Source organism: Gossypium hirsutum, chromosome D03 (genome assembly GCF_007990345.1).
Source record: "Gossypium hirsutum isolate 1008001.06 chromosome D03, Gossypium_hirsutum_v2.1, whole genome shotgun sequence".
Taxonomy (NCBI): Eukaryota; Viridiplantae; Streptophyta; class Magnoliopsida; order Malvales; family Malvaceae; genus Gossypium; species Gossypium hirsutum.
The window spans coordinates 51,116,448-51,144,375 of record NC_053439.1 but is presented as its reverse complement, the minus strand read 5'-3'; the positions used below and the strand labels follow the sequence as shown (position 1 = coordinate 51,144,375).

Sequence of the window (27,928 nt, the reverse complement as noted above, 5' to 3'; positions counted from 1 at the left end):
TTTCTATTTTCCTCAACATAATTCATAAGTGGCTTACTTTAAGCATCAATTTCTCATTCATCACTCAATCATTTTGAGCATATGATATACCGTTTTAAAGGTCTCATGGGGTAGAATATAAAACTATAATTTTATGATTCAAATATCCACCTTTACCAATTAAGAATATACCTCAAAGCTTCCCAAAATTTAATTTTCCAACAAAAGTCATATTATCCGTAACATTTTAAATGAAAAAAAAAAGAATTTAGAAGAAAAAAAGTCACAAAAGAATGAAATTTTAGTGACGCTTGTGAGGTAATGGCTAAAACATCACGGAATATAGACTTTCATGACGCTTTTGAAGACCTTTCATAACACTTTGAAATCCCACCATATTAAACTATTTTTGGTGATGCTTTTCACATTTTTTCATGACCTTTTGAAGCTTCAAAAATTAAAACATTTTTTTGTGATGTTTTTTTTTCACATCTTTTAGTGACATTTTTAAACTTCACGAATTTAAAGTTTCAAACAAACAAATTTTATGAACATTTATAAATTTTTTGAAGTTTTGCATACTTATAATTTTCAAAACTAAATTAGGGTTTTTTTTAGTTTTTTTTTTTAAATTTATTATTATTTGAAATTTTAAAGATTTTTTTTAGTTTTTTGTATAATTTTTTTAAAAATTAAGTGAATTTGAAATTATTTTGACACCAAGTCACTGGTTGATTTATTTTTTTTAAACGAAATTTGAGTTGGGGTAACGAAGACTATAGAATCAAAGTGTAGGAGCTAAACGGATACTAAAAATAAAATATAAAGGTCAAATTGATAAATAAATAATATGGATACTTTAGTAATAATTTAGATATTGTACAAGGGTAAAAAAAACTATTAAACCTTTATTATTTATTAATTTTTATTTTTTTATACAATATTAGGATGGAGATAAAAGTAGGGCAAAACTTTAACAACAATTTAACTAACATGACTGAAACTCAAATTACACTTGAGACGGTAAACACCCTAACTATTAGACCACCACGAGCTTGAGATTTAGTAAATGAGTAATTGCTTCGTTGAAATGAAGGCTAAACTCACATGGTATCACAAGCATACTAGAATTACTTGGAAAAATCATTTTAAAGTGAATACCGTTCTGGTTAACCAGTCATTTTAGAACACGTTCTAAAATTGCTTATTTTCAGTGCATGGTTATATAAAGAGGAAATCAGGTGGTGGCAGTTGATTGGCATATGAAGACTGTTGGATTGATTGGGAAACTCGGTGATCAAACCATTTGCTACCAAATTTATTCTCATTTACTCACTCAGATCTCTACTCTAAACCCCTTTATAAAAATCCCACTAAACCTATCCATCCATTCATCTTCCTCATACCAAAAAAAAAAAAAAAAACCCCTCTGCACTGCAGGTCACACCTCTTTGGATATCTATTTCTTGCTCTGCTCCTTTCAAATGGTACGTTATATCTTTTACATTTTCCATCTCTCTCTCTCCTTTCATCTACACACTCATGTTCGTTTCGAGAAACGACGCACTTTCGTTCTCTTTTATTATGATATATGACTCTTCCGCTTCTCATAATTTCACAAAACGGTTGTTTTACGGTTATCTGAAACCGGATTTCCTTACTCAAGGCTGTTTTCCGGTGATAATTGATTGTTCTTTTTCATAAAATATATATATACTCCCTGCTTGATTTATAGAATAATACAATATTGTTTGTTATGTTGATATCTGTGCAAATTTGAAAAAGGAAAAAGTCGCGTAAAGTAATGGCATCTTTCTTTTTCCTTTTCTTTTTCTTTATATATACAGTTGTTAAATCGATCTGAGAAAAGCTTGGCTTAAAATGCAAATGATGTTAGCTCTCTCTTTGGGGGGGATTGGGGGGGGGTGTTTGTTTAAGTTTTTCGTCAGCTAATTTGATTGGTGAATAATGTAGAAGGATGGGAATCCATTTTTGCCTAACACTCCACTCCAGACTAGTCCAGGGATTTGGTTAACCCAATGATTGCTTACGCCAATTTCTCATTTATTTTATATTCCCAAAGCTTTTCCTGTACTTTAATTTGTTTCTTCTTCCATAGACTTTCTCCAAAATGTTTTGATCGGTTTTTGATTTCCTACTTCTTTATTTTTAACGGGTTAATTTAAAAAGTAGCCCTCGAAGTATACCTTTTTTAATGGGTTAATTTAAAGTAGCCCTTGAAGTATACTATTATTTCTATTTAAAAAACTACTTCAACTGATAAAAACTAAACTTGTCACATATTATTTTTAAATTTACGTGAAATTAAAGGTATATTTTAAAATTAAATTAAAATTTTTTATTTACCCCTCTTCTTCAAATTATCCATGCTTTTCTTTCTTTCTTTCTTTCTTTTCCCATTTTTCTTTGTTTTCATTTTCCATTAAATCTGGGAAAACCAAAAAATGTAATAAAAAAAATTGTGATGGACCTCAGATTTAATGAAAAAAAGGAAAACAAATTTAATTTAATGCAAACATAATTATTGTAAAATTATAGTTTAAATATTTTGTTGGATTAAAAATATATTTATATATTTAATTCAAAAATATATAGTTTAAAGGTTATATATTAAATTACTTTCTTTTAATTGTAAATAGTTGGAGAAAAAAAAGTCTATATTTCTCAAATCTGCTTGATTGTTGGATATATCATTCTTTCTATATTTGAAAAAAATTATTAAAGGTTATTATTGGTTAATTAATTTATTAAATTAATACATTTAGATAATTAGGCTTAAATACAACCTAAATTATTAAAATATAAAATTATATTTTTTATTATAAAGATATACAATTTAAATACAACCTTTTTTTTTTTTTTTTGCTTCCCTCTTAACTTTACCCAAACCTAAAAAAAGAAGGTTAGAGCAACTTGATCAAACTAGTTTTTAATCTTCAGAATTTGTCAAAGAAAAAACTATTCATTACAGATGTACAGTTGGGCCATTTATCAAATAAGTACAAAAAAGATATTGTTTTTAGGTTTTATTTTCTTGGTTCGAAGACTTTTTTAAGTTAGGCAACTTGGTCAAACTAAGTGTTTATTTTTAGAATTTGTCCAAGAATATATTCAATGTTCATTAATGGCGTAGGGCTGGTAAGAAAATTTTTTATGTAAATTTTTAAAATTTTAAATTAGTATTTTTTAAAAGATAAAAATTTAAATTAATCTTTTAAATTTTATAAAGATATAAATTATTAAAATGATGAAATTTTATTATTATAAAAATTATAATTTAATTTCAGTCCATGAAAAAAATTAATTTAGCCATTTATTAAATACGTACATAAATTTGAACTTTTTTTAAGGTTTTCCTTTTTTGTTCGAAAACTTTCTTTTAAGTTAGGTAACTTGATGAAACTAAGTTGTTATTTTTAGAATTTATCAAAGAATAATGTATTCTAATAGTGATATAAAATTAAGGTAAATTATATCATTAGTCATTAAATTATAAGTAAGTTTTTGTTTTGATAATTTTATTAAAAAAGTTATAATTTGGTTATTGAAGTATTTTAAAGTTTTCATTTAAGTCACTGGACTATTAATATGACTTTTTATTGTAACACCATTTGTATCAATCGAAAGCTCTATTTCTCTTTTATATTTTAATTTTTTTCTTTAAAATGACTTTGGGCATCATGAATTTATAAACCAAAATTTATTTAATCTTTTTCTTTGATCTCTGACATTAGTTGTCAAATCGACTTAGATTTAAAATATGTTATTTGATTCGTCGACAGGTATTGATTTACCATACTAATTGTTAAATTGTCATTTGAAGCTCGTTAACAAAATTTTAAAAAAAACTTAACAGCTAAGTGAATTAATTAAAAACATTTAAATAGTTCGGTGTTTTAAATTTTTTTTTGAATTCTTTAATAATAAATAATATAATCTATCTTAAAATTAATTGTGATAGGCTACAAAGCCACTTCTCTATATTATTAAAAATAAAAAAAAGCCACTTGTCACCAGTATATAATATATTTCAATGTCACCGATACAGTAGTGAAATTCCTGCGACCGTACTAATTTATCGTTTGTATATTTAGGATAAAAATTATATAAAAATTAAATGAGTTATTTGTTGAAATAGTAAAATTGAAATATTAAAAATTATAGTATTTTAAGTCTAAGTCAAACCATCTTGAGGTTTTTTATAGATTTTATATAGATACATTTTTATACTCAAATTCAAGGTTTTTATAATTGAATTGGTTGTCAAATTGATCAAACCATTAGTTCTTGATTTAATTATTTTTTTGTTCAGTTGGTTCGTTCGGTTCAATTTAATAAATTATTAAAAAAATTTAAAAATAAAGAAAATAAATTCAATCGGTGTTTTTAGCTTGGTTTAACTAGTTTGATCATTAGCTCAACCGGTTTGGATTGATTTATGGGTTAATCAGTTCAACCTCTTATTTCGCATCGATATCTCAATTGATTTTTGGTCTAATCGATCGGTTTAATTCTAAAAAAAATCAAATTTCATTAACAATATTTCTTTTTTTTTAATTAAAAGTCTACATTTACGGCAACAAGGCTTTAGTAGTTTTGATGATATTGAAATTATAAGATCTTGAGTGTTCATTGTTGGGTTTCATTATGCGTATTTATGCATGTGTAAGTTCTCCGTTTATATTTTATTTTTGTTTAAATTTCACAATATATAAGTCTTGTCTAAACATATTCTAGTTCCTTCATTTGCAAATTTAGTGATTTGATTTTGGTCGTAATTATATATATTCATTTTAATTGTAATTCTGTCAGTGAATTGCATTGATGAATTATTGATAATCGTGGATTTGGACAGTTAAGAAGAAGCGAGAATGAAATAAAAATAGTTCTTACGAGACCATTATCATTAAATGGTGAACTAGAAGTTGATTACAAGGCTCCCAATTTGATCCACAGGATATTAAGTCTTTTCAAGAATGTACGTCCAGGCTCAGATCTCACTCATTTTAAGGTTTGTCAAACTTCAATTTTTATTTTTGTTTTTTTTAATTTAAAATAAAATTAATTAGGCAACAACATGTTAATTAAATTCATAAGATTGTTTATATTGGTATTATTTTCTTATTTGCAATTTTATTATTATTAATAATTTATTAAATAATCATTAGTCAATATATGCTGTAATTTCTTAATTTGATATAAATTATGACAATTACACATTTAAAAATAAATTTAATTTAATTATTAATTATTAATTATTAATTAAAGAGTTGTGTTAATTTTAAAATAGATTTATTCCTTGAATATTCTATGCTATAATTATAATTATGATTTAAATTAAAATTATTAATTAAAAAAGATTGATGTAAAAAAAGAAATTGTGCTAATTTTATTGATGTAAAATAAAATTAGTACTTCCATAAAATTCTAGATATCTTAATTATACATTCATTAATATTAGAATTAATTATTATTTTGAATAATAATATTTTGAATTAATCAGATAAAGTAAGGAAAAAAACGAATGCTAAGAAGTAATAATAAAAAATAATAATTAAATAACTAATTATGTGATTGTGCAGCTGCCGCCTCAGTTCAACGTTCCCAAGTCACATCTTCAATGTTATGGAGAAACAGTGTACTGCAACGGCAGTGACATGTTGAGGCGATGTAACCAGGCCGACAACTCCCTCGACAGATTCATGTTGGTTGTGGCTTGGAGCATTTCCACGTTACGCCCTCTCGTATTTGGGGTTGCCCCTTACAATCCCATCCTCGGTGAGACTCATCATGTCTCAAGGGCTACTCTCAACGTCCTCCTCGAACAGGTGGCCTTTTCCATTTATTGCTCCTCTCAAGTCATTTTTATTGCATTAATTATCTTATCTCTCATTTTGCTGAAACTTCAAAATAACATTGATGATTTTGATCGTCCAAATGAAACACATGATTTTATTTTACAGATTTCTCATCACCCCCCAGTTTCTGCTCTCCATGCAACCGATGAGGAACACAATATTGAACTCGTTTGGTGTCACCAATGTGCCCCCAACTTCAATGGTTTGGTCTTCTTCCTACACCCATTTTCTTATTTAGAACGATTGGTGGGTCTGGTGTTTAATTAATGAAAACAATATTGGTAGGTGCGTGGGTGGAAACTGAGGTGCGAGGGAAGAGGCAACTTAAGCTCCTGAGTCGAGGAGAAACATATGAAATGAACTCTCCCAACCTCTTGATAAAATTTCTGCCACTGCCAGGAGTGGATTGGACTGGAAACGTTACAATCAGCTGCAAAGAAAACGGGCTTGAAGCTGAGTTACGATATGGACCCAAGTCCTTTTTTGGTCTTAGAGGAAGTCATAGATCAGTTAAAGGAAAGGTCTATGAAACAGCAACCAAGAGGACCCTTTTCCAACTTAATGGTCATTGGGATAGGTATTCAACATGTATTATACATATATATTATTTTTAAACCATCTCATGCATGCGGCTGTTCTAAATCTAATGATTATTTAATTCAGAACGGTGACAGCGAAGGACAATAATAGTGGGAAGTCGAGGGTGATATACAATGCAGAAGAAGTATTTTCAGGGATGAAAACCCCTGTCGTTAACGATCTGAAGGTAAACTCCTTGATGAATGAGAATGAACAAATTTGCATTTCTGTATTAAAAGGATGATGATGGATTGTTGTATTTTGTGTTGTTAGGGGGTGAGGTCAACAGAATCGGCTGCAGTGTGGAGTGAGCTAAGCGAGGCCATAATGAGCCAAAATTGGGAGAAAGCAAAAGAAGCGAAGAACGCGGTGGAGGGAAAGCAGAGGGAGGTCTTGAGAGAAAGGGAGTTGAAAGGAACACCATGGGTTCCCCAGCATTTCAGTGTGACTTGCACCAAAGATGGTGGTTGGGAATGTTCACCTATTCAACAATGGGTTCCACCTGCTCCAATTATTCTTCCTCTTTCATAGCCTTATTTAATAAATATTTAAAGATCAACACTATCTTAAGCAGCACCTTATACTAAAATTCATACTGCAGCTGGAACCAAACCTGCTTCTGAACAACATTATATGCTTATACATGTCATACAATATGATAAATGCAAGTTATATTTACTCAACAAAATAAGTTTCTAGTATTAATTTCCATATAAAACACAAAAAAATGAATTTTAAAGGTTGAAATTAAGTCTAACAATAATAAATTAAGTGTAAGAGTATTATGAAAAATTTTCAAAATTTTAAATATGGTATCTCTTGCTCGGATATATTATATTGATTTGGGTAAGGAATGTTATATTTATTGGTATCAAATCTTAGATTTAGTCGATTCTGGACTAAATCAAGAATGAATTGAACTTAAAACTGAGTCATAAAAAAAAGAAAATGTGATATGATTATATTAGAAATAGTAAAATAAATTATAGGTATTGAGATATAGGTATTAAAAAAGAATTGAGTTATGACGGTAAGAACGAAATGTGTGAATATGGAGATGTGAGATAAATGATGTAAAATATGAAATGACTAAAAAAGTTGATTCAAACAAAGTAATCAATCGAGTGATGAAAGTGATACGTGAACAAATGATCCAGTGGGACTTAGAGGAAACAAGATTGATTACGGAAAATCTTGGTGAAAGGGGGATGGGAGCTCGGGTGGATATCAAAGTAGTGATAGAAATAAAAATTAGAATATATTGTAATGTGATAAAAAAAATATAAAGTGTTAAAAAGAATAAAGTCAAATAATATATATGAGAAAGTAGAGTAAGATAAAAATCTTGATGTCACTGATAGTTGCATTTTAAAAGATAAACAGTAAGATTTATGAGAAAGTAAGAATTATTAATCAGAGTTAACTTAGACATTGGGAAAATAAAGTATGAATGGAGAATTTTTAGTAAGGACTAACTTGAAATTTGGTGAAAGTTTGAGGATTAAAAGAGTAAATTTACTATAAGAAGAAAAGGTGGTGTGACAAATAAATATTTTTTTTTATGATTGTGGAATAGAATTATATTGATGTGTCGAATCGGAAACCAAAGTATGCACTAAGTTGAATAAAATGAAAAAGTTGAAGGGTTAAAGTTAATTTTACAATTTTTTGCGAAAAGGATTTAAAAGCAATTTTTCCATGATTAGATTCCAACATAATGATTGGTTTGGAAAAAATTATATATATTAAGTGATAATATGGAAAAAAAAAGAATGGTACTAGTATGGAATTTGGATGAATTTGATTGGTTGGTAAAAATTAACGGTTGAAATTTAAAGAAAATGAAGAAGAAATTTGGACAAGTAATCTAAGGTGGTGGACGCCAACAATGAATTGATGACATATACTGTCACACCTCACACTCTACTTGATCGTCGAGTTCGAATGTAAAACACCTCATTCATTGTCAAAACAACTTGGGCTAGCTTTCTTTCATAAACAACACAAGCATCAAGCATTTTCATATTATACAAAACCATTCATATTAATTAAAAATAGATTCGAGTCATTTTAAGCACTTCAGAAACATTTTAAATCGAGTTGTAGGTGTATGGGGATGATTGAAACCAAGTTCGAGTCATTTTAAACACTATTTTGCCACACCTGTGTCGGTAGAAGTCCTTACCACAGTTCATTTTTGGCTATTGACTTATTTATATTGATACACCTTGTATCGGTAAAAGTTTGTTAAGACCCAAAAAAGACCCGAAAACACACCTAGTTTGATCCAAAATAATACCAAATCATTTTTAAACATTATGGAACATTATAAACAAGTTCTAAACACCATTTTAAGCATACTTTAACACATTTAAGCACATGATCTCAACCAAGAACATAACATCACCAACTCAAGCATCAAATTCACTTACTTGGTATGTAAGAATCATCAAAAGCATGGTACAAACATAGTAATATAGGCATGCATACTATCATAATCTTAAGATTACATATTATACACAACTCCATACTTATATAACCACACTTTATTTACAAGTCTCAAGTATGATAGGTACCAAAACGTCAAATTGAACCCCAACCAAATTATGACACTAGGCATGCCAACCTCAACAAAACATATAAAATAACTATACACACTTTGTTGAGTCGAAAATTGAATTACAGATATTGTCGACCTCTCTAAAACCTCGAGATCTAATTAACACCTGCACACAAAATTAAACAAACAGTTTGCTGAGCAAAAGAATTCAACGGTGCTAACATAATTTGAATTAAAGCACATAAACATAAAACAATGTGACATAACATTAGTATCAAAGTTTAATTATCAAACTAATTCAACATAACACATTATGATTCTTAATTCGAATATTAATGTATCACAATGTGCTCTACGCTTTTCATCTTGATCTCATATTTCAACATAACATAAAGTATAATTACTTACCTTGTTCACTTATCATGCCTTGTGTTGTTATTTAGCTTTCATATTACTATGAGGCTATCAACAACATATGAGACAAGTCATGCTTTCATTCGTAAAAGCACGGAGTCAACAATTAAACATCAATTTAAACATAAAATAAGAACATATTAAGTTAGCACAAATCAAAAAACACTAGTAGTCCGTCGCCTTTTCTTTTCCTTTCGCCTTCGAAATTCCAGCATTGTCTTTAACTACGTATGATAAATTTGTTTACGAAAATGGTACTAATACACAATCCACAAAGACATAGTCATCAATTCAATCATCGATGTATATTTTACAATTTGGTCCCTTGGAACCCTAATATCCGAAAATTTTGTATCTTTCGATTTTCCCAACCAAGTTCGAATATGATTTCGCAAACATACTACAGGGACCTCATTCTATCATTACTCGCTATCAACCCTTGAAATTCCTATCCATTACATTTAAGTCCCTACTACCACATAATTTACCATATAATCTAAAACCCAACTCATGTTCACATTAACATCATCCTTTATACTTCTAACATGATCTCTACTTATCCAAACTTATACAACCAAATATATTATGATTTCAAGGTCCAAGTTCTTAATTTAATTACTCGACAATCCAATAATATATTCTCATGCTAAATACATATTTATTTTTATTTTCTTCTGCCACGTGTCTTCCTTGTCCTCTCTCTTTTCTTTTCTTTTTCTTACATTTTATAGAAATTGTTATTTTCTGTTTTGGTCCTTCTATTATGTCCCCCTTCCACCATCCACCATGTGTCCCCCGTTGTTCTCTTTTTTTGTTACATTTTAGAGAAATGGTTAAATTTTATTTTTGGTCCCTCTAGTATGTTTAAATTTGAGAGTTAATCTTTATACTTTAATTTATAACATAGTTTGGTCCTTATATTTTTAAAATATTATTAATTAGTCCAAATAATAAAAACCTTTAACTTATCTATTAAAATATTATATGGTTATATATAATTTGAATGATATATGAGCTTTACAGACTGATACGTGGCTTCCTATTTCTTTTAGGCTCGCATTGCATTTTTACATTATAAGACAATAGTCAAATTTTAATTTTAGCCCCTGAACTATGTTGAAACTTGAGATTTAATCTATATGCGTTACTTTTTAACACAATTTGACCCCTCTACTTTTATAATGTCATAAGTAAGTCTAAATAGTTACTATTGTTAACTATTTCAATCAAAACGATGACATCAAATTTTCTTAAGAACATTATTCCAACCAAAAAATTATTTTATCATGATAGAATTTAATGGGTGGTTTTAAGGAAAAAAATCTTAATCAGTATTTTTAATACTATTTTTATTGTTATATGACTATCAAGAATGTGTGTGTGTGTGTTTTAATTTCAAAACGTGATACCAAATAATTTAATAAAATAATTTTAATAGCGGTAATAATTGGACCTGAATTTTTAAATCTGGAAACTAGGGGCACTAAATTCTTTAATATAAATGTAGGGGGACTAAATTCCAAATGTAAAAAATGTATAGGGATCTAGAGTATATTTTAACCTTCAATTTTTTACTCCATAATTTGACACAAACAAATAATCAACCTAACGTAAAGTGTGAGCTAAGAACCATACTAATACTTATATATTAAAGAAGTTCAAAGGACCTTCCTCATGTTGACACGTGGCACATACCCACTGTGTTTTTCTTTTTCATTTTATAAAAATGGTTAGTTTTTTAATTTTGGTTCTTCTAATATGCTTAAATTCGAGATTTAATCCTTATAGTTTAATTGTTAACCTAATTTAGTAATTAAATCAATATTTGATAGTTATTAATTAGTCCAAATAGTTAATATCGTAAGTTTATGTTAAATGATTATATATAACTTGAAAGAGGATTTTGAAATTAAAAAATTAGAGAGATTATTTATATACCTGTATATTAAAAGAATGTCATTTCTTCTTTATGCTGACATGTGGCACACACCAACCAAGCTTTTTTTTTCTTTTGGAAAAATGGTTAATTTCCAATTTTGGTCATTCTAATATGTTTAAATTTGAGATTTAATCCCTATATTTTAATTTCTAACCTAATTTGGCATTTATATTTTTATAATATTATTAATTACTTCAATATTTTTTAATGTTATTAGTTAGTTCAAATAGTTATTATTGTTAGCTTTTTATTTAAAAGGTTAAGTGATTATATATAAATTGAAAGCGGATTTTAAATCCAAAAAATAAAAGGACCAGTTGGTTCACGGTCGTTTAAACTAGACTTAGAGTCATGGTTGTTTGAATCAGATTAGTTGGGATATCTGTCCGGAGAGAGGCATTAGATCAGTTGATTCACAAATTGGTACGGACCGATTGAATTGTTTTTTTTTATGATTTTTAATGATTTTTTAATCCGACCATACGAACCAGTGGCTTAACTAGTTCAACTACCAACTCAGTTCTGAAAACTTTGCTTAGAGTATATTTTAATCTTCTAATTTTTACTCTATAATTTGATACAAACAAATAATCAACTCAACGCGAAACGAGGTTGAACCATACTAGTTTATTATAAGAAGATTGTCCAAGTGTCACGGGGCTAGAAATTGCGGTCCGTGACACAAGTGATGTCTTTGTTTGACACTTGTTCACTAGTGTTTTTTTCTTTTCACATTATATAAAATGGTTATATTTCATTTTTGGTCCTCTATTATGCCTAAATTTAAGATTTAATCTTTATACTTTAGTTTCTAACATAATTTGATCTCTATCATTTTTATAATATTATTAATTAGTCCAAATAGTTAATCTTGTTAACTTCTCGATTAAGATAATACGCGATTATATATAATTTGAATGCCCTAAGAGTCTTAGAGACTAACACATGGTTTTCCATTTCTTTTGGATTTCCCTTGCTTTCTTTTAACTTTATAAAAAATGGTCAAATTTTAGTTTTAACCCCTATTATTATGTTGAAACTTGAGATTTAATCTATATACTTTGATTTTTACATAATTTGGTCCCTCTACTTTTATACTGTTGTTATCTAGCCTAAATAGTTAATATTGTTAACTAGTCCAAATAGTTAATATTGTTAACATAACACATTATGATTCTTAATTCGAATATTAATGTATCACAATGTGCTCTACGCTTTTCATCTTGATCTCATATTTCAACATAACATAAAGTATAATTACTTACCTTGTTCACTTATCATGCCCTGTGTTGTTATTTAGCTTTCATATTACTATGAGGCTATCAACAACATATGAGACAAGTCATGCTTTCATTCGTAAAAGCACGGAGTCAACAATTAAACATCAATTTAAACATAAAATAAGAACATATTAAGTTAGCACAAATCGAAAACACTAGTAGTCCGTCGCCTTTTCTTTTCCTTTCGCCTTCGAAATTCCAGCATTGTCTTTAACTACGTATGATAAATTTGTTTACGAAAATGGTACTAATACACAATCCACAAAGACATAGTCATCAATTCAATCATCGATGTATATTTTACAATTTGGTCCCTTGGAACCCTAATATCCGAAAATTTTGTATCTTTCGATTTTCCCAACCAAGTTCGAATATGATTTCGCAAACATACTACAGGGACCTCATTCTATCATTACTCGCTATCAACCCTTGAAATTCCTATCCATTACATTTAAGTCCCTACTACCACATAATTTACCATATAATCTAAAACCCAACTCATGTTCACATTAACATCATCCTTTATACTTCTAACATGATCTCTACTTATCCAAACTTATACAACCAAATATATTATGATTTCAAGGTCCAAGTTCTTAATTTAATTACTCGACAATCCAATAATATATTCTCATGCTAAATACATATTTATTTTTATTTTCTTCTGCCACGTGTCTTCCTTGTCCTCTCTCTTTTCTTTTCTTTTTCTTACATTTTATAGAAATTGTTATTTTCTGTTTTGGTCCTTCTATTATGTCCCCCTTCCACCATCCACCATGTGTCCCCCGTTGTTCTCTTTTTTTGTTACATTTTAGAGAAATGGTTAAATTTTATTTTTGGTCCCTCTAGTATGTTTAAATTTGAGAGTTAATCTTTATACTTTAATTTATAACATAGTTTGGTCCTTATATTTTTAAAATATTATTAATTAGTCCAAATAATAAAAACCTTTAACTTATCTATTAAAATATTATATGGTTATATATAATTTGAATGACATATGAGCTTTACAGACTGATACGTGGCTTCCTATTTCTTTTAGGCTCGCATTGCATTTTTACATTATAAGACAATAGTCAAATTTTAATTTTAGCCCCTGAACTATGTTGAAACTTGAGATTTAATCTATATGCGTTACTTTTTAACACAATTTGACCCCTCTACTTTTATAATGTCATAAGTAAGTCTAAATAGTTACTATTGTTAACTATTTCAATCAAAACGATGACATCAAATTTTCTTAAGAACATTATTCCAACCAAAAAATTATTTTATCATGATAGAATTTAATGGGTGGTTTTAAGGAAAAAAAATCTTAATCAGTATTTTTAATACTATTTTTATTGTTATATGACTATCAAGAATGTGTGTGTGTGTGTTTTAATTTCAAAACGTGATACCAAATAATTTAATAAAATAATTTTAATAGCGGTAATAATTGGACCTGAATTTTTAAATCTGGAAACTAGGGGCACTAAATTCTTTAATATAAATGTAGGGGGACTAAATTCCAAATGTAAAAAATGTATAGGGATCTAGAGTATATTTTAACCTTCAATTTTTTACTCCATAATTTGACACAAACAAATAATCAACCTAACGTAAAGTGTGAGCTAAGAACCATACTAATACTTATATATTAAAGAAGTTCAAAGGACCTTCCTCATGTTGACACGTGGCACATACCCACTGTGTTTTTCTTTTTCATTTTATAAAAATGGTTAGTTTTTTAATTTTGGTTCTTCTAATATGCTTAAATTCGAGATTTAATCCTTATAGTTTAATTGTTAACCTAATTTAGTAATTAAATCAATATTTGATAGTTATTAATTAGTCCAAATAGTTAATATCGTAAGCTTATGTTAAATGATTATATATAACTTGAAAGAGGATTTTGAAATTAAAAAATTAGAGAGATTATTTATATACCTGTATATTAAAAGAATGTCATTTCTTCTTTATGCTGACATGTGGCACACACCAACCAAGCTTTTTTTTTCTTTTGGAAAAATGGTTAATTTCCAATTTTGGTCATTCTAATATGTTTAAATTTGAGATTTAATCCCTATATTTTAATTTCTAACCTAATTTGGTATTTATATTTTTATAATATTATTAATTACTTCAATATTTTTTAATGTTATTAGTTAGTTCAAATAGTTATTATTGTTAGCTTTTTATTTAAAAGGTTAAGTGATTATATATAAATTGAAAGCGGATTTTAAATCCAAAAAATAAAAGGACCAGTTGGTTCACGGTCGTTTAAACTAGACTTAGAGTCATGGTTGTTTGAATCAGATTAGTTGGGATATCTGTCCGGAGAGAGGCATTAGATCAGTTGATTCACAAATTGGTACGGACCGATTGAATTGTTTTTTTTTATGATTTTTAATGATTTTTTAATCCGACCATACGAACCAGTGGCTTAACTAGTTCAACTACCAACTCAGTTCTGAAAACTTTGCTTAGAGTATATTTTAATCTTCTAATTTTTACTCTATAATTTGATACAAACAAATAATCAACTCAACGCGAAACGAGGTTGAACCATACTAGTTTATTATAAGAAGATTGTCCAAGTGTCACGGGGCTAGAAATTGCGGTCCGTGACACAAGTGATGTCTTTGTTTGACACCTGTTCACTAGTGTTTTTTTCTTTTCACATTATATAAAATGGTTATATTTCATTTTTGGTCCTCTATTATGCCTAAATTTAAGATTTAATCTTTATACTTTAGTTTCTAACATAATTTGATCTCTATCATTTTTATAATATTATTAATTAGTCCAAATAGTTAATCTTGTTAACTTCTCGATTAAGATAATACGCGATTATATATAATTTGAATGCCCTAAGAGTCTTAGAGACTAACACATGGTTTTCCATTTCTTTTGGATTTCCCTTGCTTTCTTTTAACTTTATAAAAAATGGTCAAATTTTAGTTTTAACCCCTATTATTATGTTGAAACTTGAGATTTAATCTATATACTTTGATTTTTACATAATTTGGTCCCTCTACTTTTATACTGCTGTTATCTAGCCTAAATAGTTAATATTGTTAACTATTTCAATCAAAATGCCAATGTCAATTTTTCTTAAGAACGTTAATTTTTTTTATCATGGCAAGTTCGAACAAGTGCTTTTAATAAAAAAACTCACATCGATATTTCCAACGTTATTTTTACTGTTATGTGACTACCAAGTGATTTTTTTAAAATTTTAAACTGTCACACCAATGAAATTAATAGAAAAATTTTAAAAATAATAACAACTGGACCTGAATTTTTAAACTTAAAAGGTAGATAAACTAAATTCCAACTATATAAAGTGTAAAAAAAATTTGAATTAACTTTCACTCCATAATCAATGAGGTAACAACTATACTGATATTATTTAAAGAGTCATTTGAGAAAATTTGGGATCAACCCATGCACAGCGAGTGGAGTGAGTCAAGTCTCCTGTTAGGGGTCAGAGCATAATATATTTGACCCTGGAATCTGGTCAGAAGCCAAAGCATTTGCCACATTTTTCTTATTTTCCTCGATGTATCGTATAACTTCGATTTTAGATGAGAGCTACCAAACTATATATATTAAAACATAAAATAGCTTATTTCACTATCACAATCTATCAAATAATATGTTTATGTCGATTAAGTCTTCAATATAGGAGAGGTTCGAGTGCACTGAAGCGCATTATTCTCTTACTTATGAGTTTGGGAAGGGTTATGGATAATTTTAAAATTCTATAAAAAGGGTTAAATATATCTAATATGTTTATAGAGACGAGGAAGGATTATAATAAATTAATAAACAAAATTGCATTATTGATTGGGAACATAACACACCGAAATCAAAACCCTACGTATATCCAACTTCATTCTTTGATTTATATTTCTTCTGCCGTCGTTGTTGACCTTCAAAGTTGAGAACAGTATCTCGGGATTGAATCTCTCAGCCGTCGGTTCGGTCAGATAAAAAGGCTTAAGGAACCTATTTGTGCAAAGGGAATAAACAAAAGAAAATGTGTTTGGTATTGTTGTGTGGTAAAGAAGAGAGGGTTTTGGGAAGAATGCAAGCTCCTGGGTTTTGTCCGCACTGTGGGGGCAAAGTGGAGGCCGTCGATGTTGAGAGGCGATGGAGGTTATGTTTCTTGCCCATTTGCTTCAAGATCAAGAGAAATTATTCATGCACCATATGTGCCAGGCGTTTGGTCTTGTATTACTAGATTTTTTTGCTATTTTCTTTGGATCAGACTTCAATTCTTTCATGTTTATAAAACTTTTTTTTCCCTTTTTGAGGACAATGTAAAAAAATTCAAAGCATTTCAATGGATGCTGCTGATAACTGTATATGCTCTTCTCCCTGTAGAAATGCAACATTTTCTTTTTCTTTTCTTTGGTCTTTTATGAGCAAACATATAACAGATTCTATTTTCATTTCCAGAATATTAGATATGTAATGTCAAGTCAGTTTGCTATAAATATATATTTGCTGATTGAGCTTTAACTCGATTGGCATCGATATTATTACCCGTATAGGAGGACCTGATTTCAAATGCGCTGAAACGCATTATCATCTTATTTAAGGGCCGGGGAGAAACTATAGGTAGTTTGATAAAAGTAAAATAAATTACTAATCATTAAAAAATAAACCCACTTTTTGAAAAATAACTTACCCTTTTAAATCATTTTTCAAAAAATAATTCATTACGAGTAACTTAATTTTTATATAAAAATTAACTTGGATCAAATTTAATATTATTATATTTATAATAAACTATTATTTTTAATTTTAAACATATTGATATTAATATTATAAATTTCAATGTTATTAAATTTATATTTTTTTAATATTGTCAAAGATACATATTTATATTTAAGAATATAATAAATTATTAATAATAATATTTGTAATATTTTATTGGAAAATATTTATATTAATATTTTCATAAATATTTAATAATAAATTTTTTAATGTATAAAATATGAATATTCTAATAATATAAATATGAGTATTTGTTTAAGTCATTGTTAGATTCATTTATCCCTTGTAACTCCAGTGTGCCATTATATACTTTGATATATGAAAAATATATAACTTCAAATTAGGTTTTAATTAGGCATTGGTAATTATTAAGTTTATTTAAGGTTAACTATTATAAAACATCGTATTATTACAAAATAAATTTCAATTGTAAAAAAATTATTTTATAATATTTTGTAACCAATATAATTTATGTTTTATGTTTATTTTATTAAAAACAACTTTCAAAAAATATTTCCAAAATAAACCAAACAATAAAAAAGATAAATTTTTCTAGGAAATCGATTACTTTTCTAGGAATCATATTTGAAAGTTATTTTCAATAAAATAAAAAATGTTTTATAAGTCAATCGAGTTTTAGTTCAATTGGCATGGCCATTGTTGCTAATGCTGAAATTATGGGTTCGAGTGCGCCAAAGCGTATTATCTTCTTATTTATGGATTAGGAAAGGATTATGGATAAATCTAAGTATTGTTGTTGCAACTAAATCTTGTAAATGAGACCTTGAAGAACAACATATATCTTGCATTTAAGATTTGGATATTTTTCATTTCAAATTTCAAGGACCGATATCAAGTTTTAAGCCTATTTTTTAAGTTCGGGTTCAACCTAAAAAATGAATCTAAAATTTTGCTCAGGTTTGGCTTAGATAAAAAATGCTAAGCTAGTACCCAACCTGACCCCTCTGTATTAAATTTTTTTATATAAAAATAAATTTAAAAAATATAATACATCAAATAAACTAAAAATATTAAAATAAATATTTCCCGATAATTCGAACATATTAAAAAAGTCTTTTTACTTAATAACACTAATATAGTTGCAACTTAGCAAATAAATGTCTCTAAAATAGTAGCAAAATTAACCATCAAACAAGTGTTATATAATATCCAAATAATAACAACAAAATAGTAGCAATATAATAACAAAATGGCAGCAAAACAGTAGTAGAAAAAAAATTTACGCAATTCAGCGGGGCTAAAAATTTCTTATCCAAGGCCCGGTCCTTTTAAAAACGGATCTTATCTTTTATCCGAGCTCATTTTTCAAATCTAAATTTTTACCCAAACCCTTCTATTTTTTGAACGAACTTTCGGATCTAAACAAATGATCTCACCATGATCAAGTCTAGTTTGAAATTATAAAATTTTATAAAACTTTTACCTGTTATAGAAATAGTCACGTGAGCGAGATGATCATGATTTGAATAACATGAAAGAATATGTGTATTTACAATATTTTTAATATAAATAAATAATTAAAATTGATAATTAATAGGTAATAAGATAGATCTGCTACGATGATTTGTTCTTTGACACTTGAAAAATATATTTCCATGTTGAAAAATAAATAAATAAATAAATTTAAAAAAATATAATAAATAAACCTACAAAATTTTACATGAAAATTTATTAAATTAGAAAAAAAAATTACCACCATTATTAAAGACAAAAGAAGTCACTATGTGAACATTGTTACAATAAATTCTTGCTTCCAAAGTAAATATTTAATTAAGTAAATATTTAATTACTTTGACTTGGTGCGTTTGTAAGTCAAGGGCTTGAGTTCTTTATATAGACTTTGAAACCCTTTAGTCTTTGTTTCCTTCTCCATGTGGGATTTCTCTTCTCGTATAGGATAATTCTTTTTCTTTATTTTCTTACTGCAAACATTTTCAATTAACCTCAACAAATCTCCACCCTGATTGAAAATGTACACTGGTTCAGTTTCCATTGTCTTCACTAATAATCATAATTCTCTACCTCAGAAAAATGATCGTACTCTACCATAAAATTACATTCACTAAACATTTCACTTCAACACATGTTGAAAAACTATTAAAATTTATTGTGTAACTCCCAATTTGGTTTTCCTCGGAAGTTCTTTAGCCATCGACATAATTCCACCGAATGCGTTGCATCAATGCCAATGTGCAACTTTAGATTCGCTAACAACACCACATCTTTTTCCATGGTAAGGCAAACATATCATGAGGATGTACTTGTCAATGTCATAGAAGATCACCATCATCCATGACAATGGAGACACAACTAGCTTCTGATACAAAGCCTTTTGCCGAAATGTTGGCTCCATTTGGACAATTCTTCTTTACATGCCCAGCCCCAAGCAAATTGAAATATTTTTCTTCTTGTTAGTCTAATTTCCCATTGTCAATACAGAGTCTAATGAAGCACGACCTCCATTCTTAAACCTTATCTCCTAAAAAAATGAGCTTGCTGGAAACTTCTGTGAAATTCAGAGTTTTCTTCTCATACATCAAGATAGGTTTCATGTACTCGTAGGAAGATGGAAGAGGCCATATAAGCCTTAGAGATTTATCTTCATCTTCAATTTCCACTCAAATAGCTTCTAGTTTAGAGGCGCTATCATTGAGAGCACTAAGGTGATTTGAACTTGTATGAAATTGTTCCTTCCACAACAACCTATTTGAGACGCCCTTCAAGCTTTTCCCGAAGAACTTTGGCACTTGATATTCCTTGCACATTTCAAGAGAAATATTTTCCAAGCACAGATGTATTGCGCATGTAGCTTTCAAATCCAATTCCTCCTAATCTTCATCTCTCATACTAGACTCGACCCTCTCAAAATCCTAATTGATTGGCTTTCCCTTCAATGCCTTGTGTAACCCATATTGTATTAACACATTTTTTACTTGCACTTGCGACCAACCAAAATTAATCCTTCCATTAAATTTCTATATATCAAGTCTCATGATACTAGCTAAATACTAAAATATTGAACATAGTCCGTGAAAATGCATCGGTAGATTCTTAAGAAAGAAAAGTGGGCCACATTGAAAACTCTTAATTACCAAGTCTTTCCTTATCAAAACTTTTTTTAGGCATGTACTTTCACAACACCACACCACTTTCCAAAAATTGAGCAACTTAGGACCATTTTCAAGCAATAATGAAAATTTATTTTCAAAAGTGGAAGATCAAAAAATGCCAAACCATAGAGCATATTGATAAATTAACACTCCTTCAACCTTGGCTCTTTGATGCCACTTGTCAGAACAAACCCCCACTTCGACACTTGAGATATCTTTATAATACCCTAAATTTTTCGATTTGTTGTACCATACATTCTGAACATATTGATCATAACTTCGTGTGAGAATTATGATTTATGTGAAATTATTTGAAATTGGGAATTTATAGAGTCATGAGTTAGCATATTAATTTATTTTGAGAGTTTTGGGCTCAATCAAGTAATATTTTAATTTAATGGGCAAAATAGTAATTTTACCCTACAAAGGTATTTTTGGCATTTTGAACATGTATGTGTTAGAATATTAGAATTTATAAGTGTGCGTGGTGATGGGATGAAATTTGAGCCATTGAATTTTGTTTTGATACCATAAATAAATGGCTAAATGCTCAAATTGGGGCACAACCTTTTAGGGGTTACTAATACAATGGCCAAACCTTTCAAAATACTCATATAAGGGCTTAACCTTTATAAAAGTTCTCAAATGAAAGCCAAACCTTTTTTAAAGTTCTCAAATAAGAGTTTGTTAAATATTGTATATCAGGCCTCTAATTATGTTTTTATTATTTTCTTTTATTTTCAAGCAATATTTGATTCAATAGTCATGTATTTTATACTTAGAGGACCATTCCTACTGTTAAAGCTTGTTTATAAAAACAATTTTTTTATATTTTAATATTATAAATTTTAAAAAATTATGTATCTGTATTGAAAAATAAATTCTTTTGTTAACTTCCTTTTTTTTTTGAAGTTTTTTGAATTTTTTTATCTGAAATTTTTAGAATTGAGATTAAATTGACAAACATGTCTAAAGTTGAGAGCTAAATTTATTAATATTTTTAAAAGTAGGACTAAATTTGATAAAATCTGTAAACATTAGAAGCTAAATAGTAATTATGTAAATAAAAAAGCCGCATCAACATCATGTTAATGATTTAATGGATGACCAAAACAGAAATACTCTAATTGTTGGATAGCCACTAGTAAAATTTACCCCAAATTATAGCTGACTTACTGGATTTGAAGGTTTCTAGCGCCAAGTGGCGATGACTAATAGGGCGGGCATTCATGGTATGGATAGGTGGAGTTAATGGTATATTTGAATTTTATCAAGTACTATTACTTAAATATTTTATTGAAATTATTAATTTAGTATAAAATTATAAAAAGATCTTTTTTTCATAAATTATAATTAATATTATTATGCCACTTTTGTATTTTCATATTTTTATATAATTTTTAAATAAAAAATTAGAAAAAAGTAGCATTAATTATTTAATAATTTCATTATAAGTTTTGATAATATTTATATTTGTTTTGACCCAATGTTTGGAATTATCCATAATTCCTCCTCAATCCATAAACAAGAAGATAATGCGTTTCAGTGCACTCAAACATACATCCTCCTGTATTGACAACAATACTCATGCCAATCGAAATAAAATTCAATGAGCGATAGAAAATTAAAAGGTAAGGTAGTAAATGAGTTGCTTGCAATTAACTCAATTATGTACCACTCAAAGTAGTTAAGAGATTTAACGCCACATATTTTATCGCAAAAATTTATCATGAAATTGAAAATATTAGAAAATATCACATTCTGAAATAGGAAATGAGGACTTGATTTTGGGGTAAATATTATATTCTGAAATTTTTAACATATAAATATAATCCGGAAAATTGGTAGGCTAGCGTGGTCCATTGCGACGGTGGAGCGGATAAATTACGCAACGTATTTCTTTTTTAGAGAAAAAAAACTATTTTACGTTCATTTTTTTCAAATATATGTCCTTATTTTTAAGGGTAAATTATAATTTTGCCACTATAAGATAGAGTATGTCTTATTTTAATCACTGTAGTTAATATTTTCGTTTTCTTTTAACGGATTGTTGATGTGATACATTAGTTCATCGAGTGCTTGACATATAATATTTTTTTTGTTGACTTTTGACTAAAAATTAGAAAAAATAAAATTTTGACTAATTATAAGGAGGTCCCTAAATTTTAGTCAAAAGTAACAAAATATCATGTGTCGCATCAACAATTCGTTAAAAGAATATTCCGCACGAATGACTAAATTAATAAAAATTTAAAATGACAAAAAAATAAACCCTATTTTAAAATAGCTACCTCAAATACTTTTATAACATAATTTATATAAAAATAATTAAGCATCAGTTCTTAAAAATTAAACCTAAACGAGATTATAAGACTTTAAAAAATTATTATAATATTGTTTTTAATAAAATTTTAAACCATTAATTTTTTTAATCACCATAATAATTCTTATGCCTTATATTTCTAGAATATTTTTATTTTACCTTTTTTTTTATATTGTTTTATTTTTTAGACATTAAAAATTACGAGGCCTTAACTCAATTGGTAAAAGGCGAAGAACTTCAGTTTTAAGCACTCAGGTTTGAGTGTCACCATTCGCAATTTTATATAGGTCTTGAAATTTGGATTGTATCAGTTTTTAGTCTGATCAAACTAGAGGTGATCATGGGTCGAGTCAAACCTCAACAAAATTGTAGGCCTAAAATTTTGCCCAAGCTCGGCTCAAATAAAAATGCTAAAATCCAAGCCTGACTCGTCTGTATTAAATTATTTTATAATGTTATTTTTATATAAAAACAAAATTAAAAAATACAATACATCAAATACACTAAAAAATAAAATAAAATAAAATAAATGTTCCCAACAAATTGAAAATAAATTAAAAAGGAAGTATTTATACTTACGTAACACTAAAATATATATAACTTAACAAGTAAATGCCTTTAAAATAGTAGCAAAATTAACAATAAAACAATAATTATACAATATCTAAACAACAACAATAAAATGGTAACAATATAATAGCAAAATGACAACAAAACAACAACAATTTTCTTTTTTACAAATTCGAGTGTTGCCAAGCTAAGCCCGAACAAATAAAAACCTTACCTAAAATTCAATCCGTTTAGAAAACGAGTCTCAAAATTTTTTTGGCTATACTTGTCACACTTTAAAGAAAATATTGGATATTTTTAATAATGTTAAAAATTTGAGCATTGTAGTTTCCCACAAATGAAGGAGATGTAATTAAAAGCAGAAAAGTACAAAGTTTTCCAGTGAAACAAACTAAGGCAGCCTAATTGTGACCAGGAACACCCCATTCTCCATTTTTATATAATAAAATATATGTATTAAATTATAGCCAACAATGCGGAAGCAGGGTTTGCATTTATAAAGGAGAAATAGATTGGGAAAGCCTCACGTTTCGCCCCCTTCCTATTTTCACTCTTTTCAGTCCTACCCAAAGGCGGCCCCTCAACTCTCCTCTCCTTTAGCAATATCTTTCCCCTTCACTGTTTCAACTCAAAGAAATGGCGGAGGAGAAGAAGGCTCAATCTGCTGGGGTTTGGCCTACGGTTAAACCTTTTGTCAATGGTGGTGCCTCTGGTATGCTTGCTACCTGTGTCATCCAACCCATCGATATGGTCAAGGTTTTCACTCTTCTTTACCTTCATTTTTTCCTTTCTTATTTCTGGTAGATCAGATCTTCAGCTCTTTTTTATTTTCCTTTCAAAGTTAAATTAGATCTGGGATTTGCTTGGGTTTCTTTCATAATTTTCTGTTCTCTAGCTTGGTTTGTGTCGTTTCGGCTAATGGTCTTTTTATGTTTTGGTTTGGTGTAGGTAAGAATCCAACTGGGTCAAGGATCGGCAGCAACTGTTACCAAGAACATGCTTAGGGAGGAGGGTGTTGGTGCCTTTTACAAGGTTCTTTTCTACTTCATTCAAATTTTGATTTTTTTTCTTGATCTAACTTTTCAGATGCTGGATCTGTTATCGGCTTCTGAGGCCTGTGATGGATGCTAGATCTTTAATTTTTCACATCGTTTAGCATAGTTCCTTTAAGGATATTCAACGTTTCGAAAATTTCTACATTTTGTGTTCAATGGTGTATGTGAAATTATTTATAGGTTTTGAGTTGACAAAACATTGGAATTTAGTGCTGTTTCATTGAATGAGATTGTTTGTTGTTGATTTGTTATTAATTATTGGTTAGTAGTATAAGTGAAGGATGATATTGGCATAAATACATGCTTTCTTGTTACATCGATTATCTGGAGGTTAGACTTTACACAACTTGAAACTGCAGCTCATCTGTGGTTATACATAGGTTTGGTGACTTTGTCTTGAGGAATTTATTTTGATGTTCTAATTTGAATCAAGAGGATATTTCAGTCGTCCATGTGTCTGTCGTCTCACTTGTAAATTTTTGGACAGGGTCTATCAGCAGGACTGCTCAGGCAAGCTACATACACTACTGCTCGATTGGGATCATTCAAGTGAGTGCCTAAAAATGGGATAGAATGTAAAACATTGTGCAACTTTGATTACACGTTTCAAGATACTACCTTTTTTGTTAATGATCAATAGTTTGATTCTGAAGTGTGGACTTTATTTTTGACCTTATTTTCGCTGCCTCTGTATGACGTGGTTTGCTTTTGAACTAAACTTGGATACTCTATGTGGTTCTGGTTCAGCTTTTGATTTGTTTACATTGTTTCTACAGAATGTTGACAAACAAAGCAATTGAAGCCAATGATGGGAAGCCCTTACCTCTATATCAGAAGGCTTTGTGTGGTCTGACTGCTGGTGCTATTGGAGCCTGTTTTGGCAGCCCGGCTGATTTGGCACTTATTCGTATGCAGGCTGATGCTACTTTGCCTGTTGCTCAGCGCAGAAATTACACCAATGCATTCCATGCACTCTATCGTATTGTTGCGGATGAAGGGGTTTTGGCACTTTGGAAAGGTGCAGGCCCCACCGTAGTCAGAGCCATGGCATTGAACATGGGAATGCTTGCCTCTTATGATCAAAGTGTTGAGTTTTGCAAGGATTCGCTTGGCTTAGGAGAAGCTGCTACGGTGCTAGGTAAGAGTCTTTTAACTATTATATTTCTAAATTTGTTATTTGAACAATACTCATTTGGTAGAAGTCATTGCTAATATAAGGAAATATTGTTAAAACATTTTATCGAGTTGGATGACCACATGTAATTGTAGTTTTTTGTTTTTCCTTTTTGAAATTAAGCATTAAGTACATCCCTTTTTTAATGGCATATGCATAATTGATTGCTCTGGGCATAATATTTTACCCTGACAACCGTATAATTTTACTATTCCATTTCATAAGCTTAAAGATTTTCCTTGAAGCAAATTACTTGTTTATGCTTTGTTTCTGCACCTCTTTTTCTAACAATGAATAGAATGGAAAAAATAAAAAAAAACTGAAAATAAATTAATAACCAATGATATAACAGGAATATTGGCTCTGCTGAAATAAAATGAGAACCATAATTGTAAGACTACATATAAGTAATATATAGCCCATTCCGCTATTGGAGATCCAAATAGGGGTTGGGCATTAGAAATGGTATGCTTCATCAAAGAGATGTTGGTTTGGTGATCTTTGGGTTTGTGCGTCTTATTTAAAGGCTTGGTCTTGATGCCTATGTCCTTTCAGGAACTCTTAATGTTTCAATGATACATTCAGAGATTTGAACAGGAAGATTGGCTCTCGTTGCTTTTATTTGTTTCTTAATTTGAGAACTGGTTTCTACTACCTCATTGCTTTCAGCGGTTGGTTAGGCTCTTGGGCTTACTCGCCCCTACCTTTGTTTATAGCTAGAAAGATCAAAGATATAACGGTACAAAATATTTACTCATGAATGGGGCAAGCTCTTCTGTTTTGTTGCATGGGTTCTCTTGGTTATATGACTCATCCCAAGTGACAGCTGCTCCTGATTTCAGAAGTGGCATTATTATTAGACTAGATCTCTTTCTACCGTGGTCACTTAGTCTTTGTAAATCAAAATAATTGGTGTATATGCTTTCAGAGTTGATTGTGATACTTTTTCCAATTTATAAGACCGTTGGTTGGCATGCATTACTAATTCTAAAACTTGTGTGGTTAACTGGCTTTTACATTTCTTTTTATTTAGCAAAGAAATGGCTATGCCCTCTCTTCCCATATTGATTAATGTTCCTTTTCATCGTCTCAGGTGCAAGTACTGTTTCAGGTTTCTTTGCTGCTGCTTGCAGTTTGCCTTTTGATTATGTCAAAACACAAATTCAGAAAATGCAACCTGATGCTTCGGGAAAGTATCCATATAGCGGCTCTTTGGACTGTGCCATGAAAACCCTCAAGGCTGGAGGACCATTCAAATTTTACACCGGGTTCCCTGTATATTGTGTTAGGATTGCTCCGCACGTCATGGTATTTACTTTCCTATGTCCTCCATATGTGGTTTCTGAACCTCAAGTGTGAAGTGAACGAGCTTGTAGTTGTATCTAATGACTGGATGTTGTCTTATGCAGATGACTTGGATATTCCTCAACCAGATTCAGAAGGCAGAGAAAAAAATAGGGTTGTAGAGCGTGGTCACTTCTCAGAGACGTGGAGTAATGCTGGACTAATTGATTGCGTCAAATAAAATCCTGGTTTTTGCTGGTTCTGGCTAATCATGCAAATTTTGAAATACATTTCAAGTCAATGTTGTCTTATTTTTCTGATTAAATATTTTAGGGTGAGATAGGAAAACCATTTGCATCCCAGAGTTATGATTTGATTGCTCATACTTCTGATTAAAAATAAATGTGTACCAAACCAAGTTCAAAGCATTAAATCTTTATATTTTTCATCTTCTTGAACAATTCAATTGTTTATTCACAAATGCCTCCTTTTTTGGTTCATTACTCTCAGTGCTTGATATGTTCCTTTTTTCTTTATACTAGAAAACTTTAGATGTTTAATTTATTTTATTTCTTTAAGACTATCCTAGATACCCACCCGATTTTATCCGAATCTACTCATCGTGTGTTCACATTATACCATTTAGCCTCTCCATTTTTACACCTTTTTTCAAGCTGGTATTTATGATTTCTTTTTGTTCCAAGTTGATCCTCAAATTTTCTTTCCCTCAAGGGTTTTGATACTTTTTGTGACAATGTTAAATATGGGACACATGGCACTTTTAGGTTGTGAAATGTGGCACTAAGGATGCCATAATCTATTCTTCCTATAAAAATATTTAAAAATTTAAAAGAAATATAAAAATATTTAAAATTCAAGTTAGAAAAATTGAAAACCCGGAAACTCTACATCTTTTTCTAAACAAATTGCAAACAATTTAGATGATGATAGAATTTACAATTAATTTTATGCTTAGAGATGGGTGCATATTATT

At 29.2% G+C, this 27,928-nt stretch overlaps 3 protein-coding genes across 3 annotated transcripts; all 3 read left to right on the top strand.

The window, feature by feature from the left end:
• The first annotated feature begins 1,198 nt into the window (after nucleotides 1-1,198).
• LOC107927058 (oxysterol-binding protein-related protein 4C) lies at nucleotides 1,199-7,117 on the top strand. The gene is made up of 7 exons (XM_016858025.2): nucleotides 1,199-1,466; nucleotides 4,856-5,011; nucleotides 5,583-5,828; nucleotides 5,964-6,060; nucleotides 6,144-6,435; nucleotides 6,522-6,624; nucleotides 6,711-7,117. The coding sequence occupies exons 1-7, from the start codon at nucleotides 1,242-1,244 to the stop codon at nucleotides 6,966-6,968; spliced, it is 1,377 nt and encodes a 458-aa protein (XP_016713514.1). The 5' UTR covers nucleotides 1,199-1,241; the 3' UTR covers nucleotides 6,969-7,117.
• A 9,308-nt stretch (nucleotides 7,118-16,425) lies between these two features.
• Nucleotides 16,426-17,025, top strand: LOC107927089 (uncharacterized). Its single transcript, XM_016858062.2, has one exon. It carries the CDS (start codon nucleotides 16,655-16,657, stop codon nucleotides 16,856-16,858), a length of 204 nt encoding a protein of 67 aa, XP_016713551.1. The 5' UTR covers nucleotides 16,426-16,654; the 3' UTR covers nucleotides 16,859-17,025.
• Nucleotides 17,026-23,724: 6,699 nt separating this feature from the next.
• Nucleotides 23,725-27,382, top strand: LOC107927132 (mitochondrial dicarboxylate/tricarboxylate transporter DTC). Its single transcript, XM_016858136.2, has 6 exons — nucleotides 23,725-24,177; nucleotides 24,370-24,453; nucleotides 24,964-25,025; nucleotides 25,253-25,614; nucleotides 26,744-26,958; nucleotides 27,060-27,382. Exons 1-6 carry the CDS (start codon nucleotides 24,058-24,060, stop codon nucleotides 27,114-27,116), a joined length of 900 nt encoding a protein of 299 aa, XP_016713625.1. The 5' UTR covers nucleotides 23,725-24,057; the 3' UTR covers nucleotides 27,117-27,382.
• The last annotated feature ends 546 nt before the right edge of the window (nucleotides 27,383-27,928 follow it).